The 13,351-nt window shown below is 39.5% G+C and overlaps 1 protein-coding gene across 1 annotated transcript in view; it reads left to right on the top strand.

Moving 5' to 3' along the window:
- The window catches only part of crocc2 (ciliary rootlet coiled-coil, rootletin family member 2), a 74,926-nt gene that overhangs the window by 28,238 nt on the left and 33,337 nt on the right, over window positions 1–13,351 (top strand). Inside the window, exons 7-12 of the mRNA XM_053498219.1 lie at window positions 2,527–2,671; window positions 3,312–3,418; window positions 3,918–4,124; window positions 7,108–7,204; window positions 8,793–8,882; window positions 12,616–12,765. Of these exons, the coding sequence (XP_053354194.1) occupies window positions 2,527–2,671; window positions 3,312–3,418; window positions 3,918–4,124; window positions 7,108–7,204; window positions 8,793–8,882; window positions 12,616–12,765 (796 nt within the window). The remainder of the gene's footprint in view (window positions 1–2,526; window positions 2,672–3,311; window positions 3,419–3,917; window positions 4,125–7,107; window positions 7,205–8,792; window positions 8,883–12,615; window positions 12,766–13,351) is intronic.

The raw sequence follows: 13,351 nt of genomic DNA, 5'->3' as shown, positions 1-13,351 counted from the left end.
TCCTCCTCTAATGCCAGTGTGCATTAACAGCACTTCCCAGAGCCGACCTTTATAGGGAGGTGATTTACTGTGGCGCTTACCTTTAATTGAGGCAGTTATGGCTTGCTTGCTTGCCAGGCGTTCGTTCCTTTTACTGCCCTGCTCACAGTGCCATTGTCAGAGCCCACAGCTCAAAGTCTTAGCAAAACCAATCCTCATTTCACTCATAGTGTGAGCAGCAAATCTACTTGGACTGAACACTTATTCACTTTAGCATTGCCAGGCCCTATTTGCAAGAAAAATACCTTTTCCCAAGTCAAATTTATTGGCTGTATCAGGATTAGTATTTACATTTACATTTAAATTAACATTTATTGTATTTGACATTTGGTACAGTAAGTTGTACTGTTGGGGTGAAACCCTGCTGAGCATTATTAATATGGTTGACCACTGCTGCAACATTTGCCATTTATTTTCAGAGAAACTTAAACACCATATTAATGGCAAGGCTCGAAAGTTTTAAAATTCTTTATTTCAGGGTTTAGCTAATTTTCAATAAATGGCTTGGTTGTAAAATTAGCTTAAAGAGTTACAGGCCGTGGTGGTTACAGTTAGGGCCAAACACATAAATATACTGCATGTTTTGCAAGAAGGAAATAGATTGCTAGCTATTCATACCATTTAGCAAATAAGCACACAAAGGCATATAACCTTGCAGTAAAGCATAGCAGTAAAAGTTTGTAAGTTACAAAAATATAGTTAAGACAGAATGCACTTATTAGCTAGTATCATTTATAAGATGTTAAAAATAAGGAGTTAAAAAAAAGAAATCAGGACCCAAGTTAATTTAAAAGTCCAGAATTTCAATGTTTGTTTCTTGATATTTACTTGGAGATGTGTTAATTAGTCAAGAACATGGCAACTTTTGGTGGCAATCCACCCAATTTTCAGCTGAGAAAATGCATTAGCAGGCAGTCTAAATGTAAATCAAAGTAAATAACACTTTTTTTTTGCATGAACTTGCATGTTGCAATAAACATATCAAGCCAGAAACCTTTTCTTTTTCAGGTTTATATTGTACCTTGTTTCAACTGTTGTTAAATTTGGGGGTTCTCCCTTCAATCTATACAGCGGGAAGTGAAAGACATGCTCAGTTGGAATTAGTGGTCTGGTGATTGATTTGGCTAATTCAATACCTTTTACTTTTTCCTTATAAGCAGTCATTGATATTTGAATTGGTATGGTATGTTAAGTGTGTTCTGTGTTGATGTCTTGCTGCTTGATGAGGTTCCATATGCACACAATATGATAAGAACTCGCCGGTTTGGGACTAAACAGCTGTGTGGCTGTAAGAAAACCACTAAAACCACTAATCAGAAAAAAGGCTTAAGTTTTCTAAGGAGATTGGACTGGACAATAGCAAACCTCTTAGTGGCTGTGTTATGATCTGGGGTTGCTTCAGTTGGTTAGGCCTAGGCTCAGCAATAAAATAGAGTCAGCTGACAAACTGAATGTACTGAATGACCAGATTATCAATAGAGTTTTTCTTCCCTGTTGGCACAGGCATATTCCAGGACTTCAATCATGAAAGAGAGGTTCTGGGAGCATGAGGAATCATTTTCACACATGAATGGCCACCACTTTGCATAATGTAATCAAATCTGAAGTGACTGAATGAAATCTTACTTTGTGCGACTTTTATTTGGCCAGGCAGTATATTAACTGTTTACAAAATCAATCTAACAGGCCACATCTGTGCAACAAGAATCACCTGTCAATCGCATGTTCACTTGAATAATTAGTCGATTTAAAGAAAAAATGTATTATGTATGAATTGTTTAACAGATCCTGATGTAAATATCAGCAAATTAATGCAAAAAATCTGATAAATGATCTCATACTCATTCTTTGATCTAAAACACAAATGTCTTGTATGTGTAGTACAAACAAAAGAACTGGCTTTGCTGTCCCAGTGTTAATTAATTATAAATTTTGATTATCCACTTTGAAAGTATTGGAAAACTATTTGAATTTTACTTCTAAAAAGGGTGTAATGGACATGATGGAAGCAGCTGGAACCATGATTTTTGGATCTCAAACCACTTTTGAACTTACAGATTAGCAAAACTAGCTACTTATGAATAATCTACAGTGTAACTACCTTCCTTCCTTCCTTCCTTCCTTCCTTCTGCCCTCTTACAGTATAGTTACCTCTTCATTTACTTGCTATTTTGCTGGCAGTAACCACTGTTGGGAGCTGGGTGTAGACTACCAAAGATGATGTAAACACTGTTGTAAATGATGTGACCAGCAAATCTACTGGCAGTTATGCCTTAGTTTGACACAGAATTTATAAAACTGTCATATGCGTTCCCCTCTGTAAGTGTGCCTGGCAGTGCTAAACATGAGGCATGTCTTTACGAGCTAATAAACGTCACATTCACAAAGAGCGTGGTGTAGACCTGGAGTTGATGACTGAGACTTTTGCAGGTGGCAATGCCAGGCTGGTAGTTATTTCCTAATTTCAAAATTCTGTTTGTGCCACAGGTGCTCCAGTCTGACCAAGGTAAACGCCCTGCTCAGAGAACAACTGGACCAGGCCAATGAAGCCAATCAGGCCCTTACAGAGAGCCTCCATAAAGCCCAGGAAGAGGCCTCTCACAGAGAAATGCAACTTAAAAGGGAACAGGAGGTGAGAATGAGATGGAGAGAGGAAGGAAAGATCTGCTTTGTATGCTTTTTAACCAGCGCCACAGTTCAAGGAAAATCTTTCCTCAATCCAACCTAATGAAACTCAACTCTGGAACTTGTGGAATTCCTGCCTGGTCCCTGTTTTGTCAGTCTGGACACTGTTTTAAATCATTGTTGTGATTTTCTCAGCTGTTGTTTCCTGTGAAAACATTCCAGTCATTTGGAAAAAATAAAGAGAGCAAGAATTCATTGCAGTGAGCAAACATCTGGCAACATTAATGTTGTATTCAGCCACGTACAGTCAGGAAGAGCGCATTTTACTATACACGTGTGCGCTTTTAGGTTGGGTGAATGTGCACGGGGCAGGGGAGAAGGAGAGAGAAGTGTAAAAAGGAATGTGTATTCATCAGCATCAGATGTTTATATGTTTATGCGTACATTTATTTAAATATAACTCACAAGACTGTGCATTGATATAAGGCTGCTGTGGAATACCAACCTAAACACTTAAACACGACATATTGTTCGGGCCTTTAGAACTAAATCTGCTAACCATATGATGATTCCAACAAACCTTTTCCCTCTTCCCCACCAACAAACCCCCATCCATCTATTATGATTCCTTGCATCTCTCCCCGTAGGTGACTGCCTCCCGGCTGGGCCGTGAGCAGGCGCGTGGTCGAGCTCTCTGGCGCCAGGCTGCTTCTCTGAGGAGCACCTTTACCCAGCTCAGGGCTTTTGTTGACAGGTAAGTGTGTGGCATGCTGCCAGAACTGTGCTGTTTCTACAGTTCAAACCCCTCCCCTCCCTGACCCAGTCCAGGATCAAAGCTGAGTGGGTCACTGGGGTCACCCAGCTTACTGTGTCTTTGTGGGAAAAGTGATGCTTGGCGTGCCCCATAGTTTAATGCTGCACCATCCATCAGAGCCGGATGAGGACTTGGCCTGTGTTGTGTGTAAATGCTGTGATCATTGTTGAGTAATTTGCCGTAATAAGGATTACTCAACACATGGCCAAGAATGTTCAAGGCCTTTACTCAGACACGACACTGTTCAAAGAGCTCGGTCCCTGGTCACGAGATGGAGTCTAATAACATCGACCATCTGGCTCCCTTCAGCTATAAACGTGATTTCCTGAGAGTGCATTGAACCCAAAAGCTGGACACACGCTATCTTTAGTCACATAAGAACTTGTGATTGCTCTGTCCCAATACTCCAACTTGTGACTTTGTGTGTCTGTGGTTACAGAAGTCTTTCTGACATACGTGGGGAGTATGCTTCAGTCAGCCGAAGGCTACATGTAGCCTGCATAAATCTGGACGCTGCTGTAAGTGAGCAGAACACCTCTACTGGTCTGGAGGTCTCAACCCTTGAGAGGCAGCTGAGAGATAAACTGAAAGAAGCTATGCAGCTCCAGGCCCACTTCAATGTAGAGAAAATGGAGTTCAACTCCAGGTCTGTTTGAAACTTGTTAACCATGTTGGTCATAAATTTTACATTACATGATTTATAGGTATATACTGTTGGAATATAATGAAAGATTTCTATTATATTATATAAATCCTTTACATAATATACAGTATGTTCACTATAAAGGGTATAAAATATCTGAGCATCTGCATTTCATGAACATAGTGAAGAGTTTCGACTTAAAGTCTTTTGATTAAAAATGTAATAATGCATAAAAGATTAAAGATAGATCTTCAATGGCCTTATCCACAGTATCTAGACACCATGAAATTATATTACTGGTTCTTTTTTAATCAAAATTTAACTAAACATGACAAATGACAGTTCATGCAAAAAAATTAAAACATCATGTAATGATAATTATATTAAATAAAACGAGTCAAAAAAGACGCATTTGTACTTTCTATTTAACGAATTTTCAGAAAGCCCTTCTCTGGGGAGTTCAGTGGTAAATACATGTTAGTTGAATGTTAAAATCATTGTGAAGAAGTATAACATTTTTTGTTAACATGGCTTACAGTTACAGGTTGACTCATTGATGAAATGTCGACAGAGATATATAAATGTAACAATCCTTGAAGGGAAAAACTAGAAGGTTTGAAGTAGAGTGGAAGAGAGTTGGATCATATAACTTTAACAGGTTTCTCAATGGTATTGTTGACCCCCAGGTGACACCTGAATGGCATTGAGTGTGCCAGGTGCATCACCGTGTGGACTTTAACTTGGGGCACCACTAAAAGATTGCAGGGCTCTTGCTCCCAACAATGTCTGAAGAGTGGATCTTTTTTCTGCAGCTGTGTTAAGCTGCAATTGCGCTTCTTCTCCTGAGATAGCAAAACAAACAGTTTAGTGGGATTTTTATTAGCCTCACCTTCAGGGCATCAATGTCATCAACCGGAGTCTGCACCAGTCACGCCAGTTGTGTAGACGCCACTCTTTACCACCTAGACCGGTGTGCAGCATGCTTTCTCCATGTCTGACTACTTCTTGTCAGTCTCGATGTATGAGCAGGGTGTAGCATAGTGGTTAAGCCACTGTTGGGCCCTTAAGCATGTGCCTTAAGCCTCAACTGCTCAAATGTGTAATGAGATACAAAAAGTAAGTTGCTCTTGATAAGAGTGTCTGCCTAAATGTAAGAGCAAAGAGAGGTCTTGATCTTCCTTGGGATAGATAAAAGGGCAGCATTAAAAATAAAAGACAGGTTGTGTCAAACACCTCCACCTCTGTTGAGAGATGATCCCACCTTTAATTTATATTTACCCCTGTGGTTTTCAACCACAATGTAAGCTGCCAATTTCCAAGCACTCAAATGTACGTTGAGGCAAGACTTCTTGTTCCACTGTCGTTTTAAAGGTGCATAGAAAGGCTACTACAGTATGTCATCATGAGGCGTGAGTTTGGTTGCTGCAAATCTCCAACACCATGGATTAGGGAGGGGCACCTTTCCAGCCTACCTGATTTTGAATGCTGGTTTCAAGAAGATGTCCTAAATACTCCTCTGGAGACCTTTGTGAGCCCGGTTCCGGTCCTCTTGCCCACATTCTCCACCAGTGTAGCGAGTTGGCAAAAGCGGAGAAAAACACGGAAAACCAAGTTTCACCAAACACAAAGTGTTCTTTATCAACAGGTGTTTAGAAAACAGCATTTAATTCATGAACTTTAGTCTGGTTAACGCTCTGGAGTGTTACTGTGTAGTATGGAGGTGCCTGGGGAATTAGTGCAGGTCCACGGGGCATAGCTAGGTGCAAGTAGAGTCCTCAGAGTTGCGACGCTGCAAGTTGAGCAGGTGAGGCATGCAGCACGGAGCAGGAGGTGCATTAAAGACAGAGGCGGTGGAACACACACAAGCAGGCAGCTCACTTCTTGCCGCCGTATTTGAGTCAGAGATTGCGAAGTCTGTAGAGACAGAGAACGAATATGAGTTTACGTTCGGAAACGATCTACTCATCGGTCAAAGTTTTTTTTTATAGGCCTTTTTATAGGTCGTCAGCAACAGGAGAACAGGGAGTGCTGAGTGCCCGCCAGCCCGGGTGAATCACGAAGCCCCACCCCCTGTCCACACACACTGGGGCGCAGAATGAGCGGAATGAGTGTGTGATAGTTTAGAGGGAGAAGGTTTTGAACGTGTGCACGCTCTGGCTATAAGCCCGCAGTCACAATACATAAACAAAACCTCTACTTTTAAAAAGCTGAGAAAAGCTGCTTCTTTTAGTCAGGTGGCTAGTATCTTGTTAAGGATAATTGTTTACAATTATGTTTATCACTCAACTTTTGGGTCCTTAAATACATTTAGACATTGCACCTTTATTTGATAAAATAGATTTAGACATTTACAGTAAATTTCCACAGGAATAATGGCTGTACAATGAAGAGAGCAGACATTACACTCTATGCTCTATGACCTATGACCCTTTTGCTGATTGTAATTGCGTTTGGGGCAGGCTGTGGGGTGGGGTGGGGAATGAATGAGAATCAGATGAGAACCCTAAGGGGATGAATAAATGCTTCTTTACTTAATGTAACTGAGAAACCATCTGCACTATTTTGAATTATGTGAATTAAGCTTTGCATTGTTTGATGCATTGTCATTATTGGGCATTTGGTTTAGGCTTGTGTGTGTGTGTGTGTGTGTGTGTGTGTGTGTGTGTGTGTGTGTGTGTGTGTGTGTGTGTGTGTGTGTGTGCGTGTGTATCCAAACCTAGTGGTCTTAGTGAACTTATTAGGAAGAACTGGTAGTAGTCTTTAGGGCCTGGCCTGTTACAGCTGACTTATCCGAAGGACAAAACAAAGGTTGTGTTCATTTTGTAGAGTGAATGTTTATCCTGATATTTTAATGTGGAGTTTCTAATAATAATAAATAAATAATTTTTTACAAAGTCTAAATTTGTATTTGGTGACAGAATATGTCAGTCCCAGGGGCAATATGCACATGTGTACATTTGCCAAAATGTATATCTTTATTTTTAAGGATCCAGGGACTGGAGGACACAGTGAAGCATCTAAGAGTTCAAAACAGTGAGAAAGAAAGCAGCCTTGCAGCACTGCACAACAGTCTGGACAAGATGGTGAGACGTTACAGGAAATGTGACATAGGGATAGAAGGTTCTAGTAAACAGAGGAGGTATAGTGTTTAACACATACCCCTAAAAATTTCCATTACTTCATCCATAATTCTTGTTTGGGAAAAGATTTTTTTTTTAAACAAATAAAAAATGTCAGGTTTATTTAAGGGCACAAGTAGTTTTTTTAAATTATTATTATTTATTAATTCTACAGCCCAAAAAAATAAATACATAAAAATAATTTATACAAAATATAAAGTAAACATAAAACAAATTAACCTGTACTTTACCTTAAAAAAAAAAAAGTCAAAATAAATCCCGACAGATAAGTGTTTCCGTTTGTGCACGCAGGCGCTGTGTGTGTGTGTGTGTGTGTGTATATGTGTGTGTAATGTGCGTGCACACACACATTAACGGAGAGACTGTTTTATCGAAAAATTAGCAAGGAACATCGCAAGTCACAATCATGTGAGCGCAAACTAACGGAATTACTGCTGTAAAGTGAGGAAAACAAACAAAAAAAAATGAACCTGCACATTTTACCTTTGAAAAGAATCGCAACAAAGCAGAGTTTCTGTCCTAGGTCCTATCGGCAGGGGAGACGATTACCCGCAATTTCGCAGTGCAAGAGTAAGAAAAACTGTTGTGGCTCAGTTGTGATCACGTGATACTCTGCGTCAAAATAAGAGCGCATACGTGACACATGATACTCGGTACTCGTAAAGCAAGACAATGCTCATTTGTCAAGTCAAAAAGACTCGTAAATCACGTTACTCGTAATCTAAGGTTCCACTGTATCTTTTATTATCTGTAAATGACATTGAAAGCCTTCTTAAAATATTTAGGGTAAAAATAAGTAGGTTATGAGTACAATAAATTCAGTGTATACTACTTGCATACATACATAAAGTATCAAAATAATTCTTAGTCATTTAAACTTGGACTTGAGTTTGACTTGGTCTTGACCAAGAGTTTGTGAAACCAATGCACAAAGTTTGACCATAAGTAATTTCTTCTTTCAAAAAACATAGTTTAATCATTGTCACAGTGCATGAATGAAGCTAACTAGTGGAAGTAAAGGCTATGGCTTATCCTGAATTAAATTTATCCCTGGTCTTGGACTTAACAATAGGGGCCTTGACTACAGCCCTACAAGACATCATACTGTTTAATCACTTTGTATAATAGTTTATATCGTTACTCTGGAATGTTGTGGAATTTAAATAAAGCTTGTTTTCTATTTTCTAATTCTCTGTTGATCATAGACATCACACAGAAATAATGTTTTACTTAGGTAGACATAGTAGGTATTCCATATATATCATCTCATTATACATTTGTACAGTTGAGGGGTACAGTGGCGCAACCACTTGGTGGTGATTTGGGGGTTTGAACCTGAGACCTTCCAGTAGGCCAATGTCTTAACCACTAAGACATTATTGTCACAAATCCTCCTCTCAACTGAATTATATAGTTAACTACTTTATACCCTTTTTTTCAATTATCTAACTCTAGTTTAATATGTTTAATATGATTTTGATGATTAATAAAGATAATGTAATTTTTATTACTATTATTTGTTCATGCACAGGAACTGAGTCGGGCTGAGGTCACAGTTGAGAGGGACACCTTATGCAGTGAGGTTGCCAGTCTACAGCAGATCCTCTACAGCATCCACCAGGTTAAACACTCAAGTGATACTGTATATAGTCAGGCCTTTACATATTTGGACAGTGAAACAATTATGGTGATTTTCCTTTGTACACAACTACGATGGATTTAAAATTAAGCAATCAAAATACAATCAACATAATTGAAGTGGAGACTTTCAACTTTAATTTAGGAGGTTTAACATAAACATTGCTTTAACAATTTAGGAATTACAGTACTGCCATTTTTACCATCTCAAAAGCAATTAGCCAAGCTAACACAATAATAAATACTGTATTACAATTGTCGTTAGTACTTCATTCATTGACATTTCCAAATGGTGAGTTTCCTCCCATGAGATGTATTGCCAGGCCTTAACTGCAGTTGCCTTCAGGTGGTTCTTGTATGTGGGTTTTTCTGCCTTTAGTTTGGTTTTCAGTAGGTTCAATTCAATTCACTTCAATTTTATTTCTATAGCGCTTTTAGCAATTTTCATTGCCGCAAAGCAGCTTTACACAGTCAAAAGAATTATTTAAGTTTGTATGAAATGTGAATTTGTATAAATCAAAATGGTCAGTTTGTCCCTGGTGAGCAAGCCGAGGGCGACAGTGGCAAGGAAAAACTCCCTGAGATGGTAATAGGAAGAAACCTTGAGAGGAACCAGACTCAACAGGGAACCCATCCTCATTTGGGTGAAACAGAAAGCAGTAAATGATCTGCATTTATACAGTGTGTAGGGTGGGAGGCAGTTCAGCTATTATAGCTGATGTTAATTGATGTTAATATGGAGTCCAGGTAGTTATTGAAGACCCAGGTAGACTTGTAAGAAGTTCCAGTCCTGAACTATCGAACTGTCAAGTCCCCAGAGAAACAGTTGCCAACACCAGTCAAGGCCAGAACCATTTTCTACGTAGAGAGAATCATCCCCAGACACCAGACGCATCCCAGAGAGACACACGGGGCATCCATGTGACGAGATCTTCAGCCAAAAGCGGGGCACCAGGATGGGTCAGACAGGTCCGGAGGGCAGAGGGAGTCTGGATCACTGGCAGCTCAGGAACGACATGTGTAGCTCGACAGAGAGAGAGAAAGAGTGAAAGGGGGAGACAGGAGGAGAGAGGAAAGAGAAAGGGGGGGGAGAGAAGAAGAGGAGAGATGGCAGTTAGGTATGGTCACAGTCACACAATGTATAATGTGAATGTATATTAACTGTAGAGTGCAAGCAGAGACTCCGGCAGGACTAACTATGACAGCATAACTAAAAGGGAGAGCCAGAAGGAAACACAGACATGAGGGGGAACTGAGATGTAAAGCAAACAATCACCTCACCGTCAGCAAACCTGAGTGATCAATGAGAGTGAGGAAGACAGCATCCAACATACCAGTTCACCATAATACTCTACGTCCGTGAGTCCCCCAGATCTGCTCCTTTACCTATGGCAAATCTATTTATAAAAATGCTTGGCTAAATAAATAGGTTTTTAGCCTGGACTTAAACACTGAGAATGTGTCTGAGTCCCGAATACTATTTGGAAGACTATTCCATAATTTTGGGGCTTTGTAAAAAAAAGCTCTGCCCCCAGCGGTATTTTTCATAATACGCGGTACTGACAAGCAGCCTGCATCCTTTGATCGAAGTAGGCGTGGCGGTTCGTAAGACACTAGCAGTTCGCTCAGGTACTGCGGCGCGAGACCATTTAATGCTTTATATGTCAAGAGTAGTATTTTAAAATCAATGCGAAATTTCACAGGGAGCCAATGCAGTGAAGATAAGATAGGGGTGATGTGCTCATATCTTCTGGTTCTGGTGAGTACTCTCGCTGCTGCATTCTGGACTAGCTGAAGCTTATTTATGCATCTAGCTGAACAACCAGACAGTAAGGCATTACAATAGTCCAACCCAGCAGAACTAGTTTTTCTGCATCGTTTAGCGACAATAAATTTCTTATCCTGGCAATATTTCTGAGGTGAAAGAATGCTATCCTGGTAATATTATCAACATGAGCTTCAAATGAAAGGCTGGAATCAATAATCACACCAAGGTCTTTCATTGTTGCATTTGATGGAACAGAAAGGCCATCTAAAGTTACGGTGTGATCTAAAATTTTACTCCTAGCTGTATGCGGTCCTATGACTAGAACTTCTGTCTTATCCGGATTTAGCAGAAGGAAGTTAATTAGCATCCAATTTCTTATGTCCTGCACACATTGCTCAATTTTAGTAAGCTGTTTTTTCTCATCAGGTTTTGCTGAGACATATAACTGTGTATCGTCAGCATAACAATGAAAACTAATACCATGCTTACGGATTATGTTGCCCAGAGGAAGCATGTAAAGGGAAAAAAGCAGTGGACCTAAAACTGAACCCTGCGGAACGCCAAACTCCACTGGAGAACATGCAGAATAATCACCATTTAAGTCTACATACTGATAACGATGGGTCAGATAGGATCTGAGCTAGGAGAGGGCTGTACCCTTAATTCCTACTACATTTTCTAATCTGTGAAGAAGAATAGCGTGATCAACGGTGTCAAAAGCTGCACTGAGGTCGAGTAATACAAGCATAGTTACACAACCCTGATCAGAGGCCAATAGGATGTCATTTACTACTTTAACGAGTGCTGTCTCTGTACTGTGATGAAGCCTAAATCCTGACTGATACAGTTCATGTATGCCATTTCTATGTAGATATAAGCATAGCTGCTCCGCTACTATCTTTTCAGGTTTGACTGGACACTGGACAGCTGACAGGGGTCGAGGTCAGGTTTCTTAATTATTGGTTTGATAACTGCTAATTTAAAAGATTTTGGAACATAACCAATGCTCAGTGAAGAATTAATTATTCTCAACAGGGGTTCTGTTATTGCTGGTACTATCTGTTTAAGAAAATGTGTCGGTACAGGATCTGCAGAAGCGATGAGTGAAATTAGTTCATTCTCTTCAAGGGGAGTAAAGTATTCTAGGTTCTGATCTGACATGGCTAGATTAACATCTGCATCAATTACATTGTTCGGTTTCAAAACCTCAATTTTATGCCTAATATTTACAATTTTATTATTAAAAAAGTTCATGAAGTCCTCACTATTGAATGATAGATAGATGAACAATGTGTTTAGTTGGTCTGAGGCCAGGTGACTTACTCAGCCCTTTACTACACACTTTGTTTCGTGCCTAGATCCATCTGCACTGTAAAGTTATGCAGCATTTACCTGAATCTGAGCAGAAAGTATAGCTCTATACACCTCAGAATTTATCCTGCTACTTCTATAAGTTCCACTGGAAACAATTCATGCCCATGTAATAACATTGCCTCCACCATCTTCAACAGATAATGTGGTGCCCTTTTCCTCCTCCATACTTTTCTCGTCACGTCAATATGACACAAGTTCTTTTATCAGAAATGAGCACGGTTTATTTTCTTAGCTGGAATTATTAGCGAATGATTTGCATCTTGGGGTAAACCCTCTGTGTTTAAATTCATTAAGGAATCTCTTGATTGTAGACCAACCTCTATGGCTAGAATTTGTGAAGAGTTTTTCTTCACCATGAAAAAAAAAAACATTTTTTTTGCTTTCTGTGACTTTGAAGTTTTTTTGTCATTATGCTTGTAAGCTTTCCAGCTTTTTAAAGTTTCGCCAAATTTTTTATTTAGTCCCAAAATTTCTGCTACCCTAATGCTAGGTCTGTTTTTTATCCTAATGTTTATCCAGAAAAACTTTTGGTAACATGAATCATTGACATTTATTTCTGTTTTCAACTTCACAGGCTGTGGGTGAGGATGGGGACAGCAGCAGCTCAGACAGTCCAGGAGAAGAGGTTCTTTCTATTTCCACTATCCATCGCTCCTCTCCTCAGCACAGTGACACGCTGAAAGCTGTAAGAAGGGCTTTGTCAAGACGACGCACACAAACTCAGGTCGGTGACATTTGCCACAATATCTCTTAGTGGAAATTATAAAGCTGATGACATTTACACTATATGGCATCTATTAAAAAAAGAACAAAAAGATAAATATCAATATTTTTACTGTTTACCGGCTCTGTGTAAATAAATTGCATGTCATTAAAGTTTTTGATAGTTTTAGTCTTTAATACAGCCAACAAGTTTTGATCATGTTTTCCGAAGAGCTCTGATAAAATTTCTCTTCGCCAAACTCTAAGCTCAGGATCTAACAAATTTACCGACCATAGAATCATGTCACACTAAAGTTAATCAAATTCAATGAATACCACAGTTACTGCTGCCTTTAAGCGCAAATATCCTTGTGACTACAGTAGGGCTGGGCCATATTATACCTTTCACGGTAATACCGGTACAATGTTAGGCAATGATAAGAAAATAAAATATCGCGATAGAATATGGGTAAAACGCAAATGCGCAGTGTCTTTGTTTTCGTACGCTCATATGCACATGACGGAAAAAGCATGGCGGTGGAGAATGAGAAGGGCGAAAGCATGTAAGCTGGTCGTCGTGGTGAAGGGAGGAAACACCACAAACCTAT

The sequence above is a fragment of the Clarias gariepinus genome, chromosome 6, assembly GCF_024256425.1.
Source record: "Clarias gariepinus isolate MV-2021 ecotype Netherlands chromosome 6, CGAR_prim_01v2, whole genome shotgun sequence".
Lineage (NCBI taxonomy): Eukaryota > Metazoa > Chordata > Actinopteri > Siluriformes > Clariidae > Clarias > Clarias gariepinus.
The sequence above is the reverse complement of the archived record's forward strand: the minus strand, read 5'-3'. Positions and strand labels throughout refer to the sequence as shown.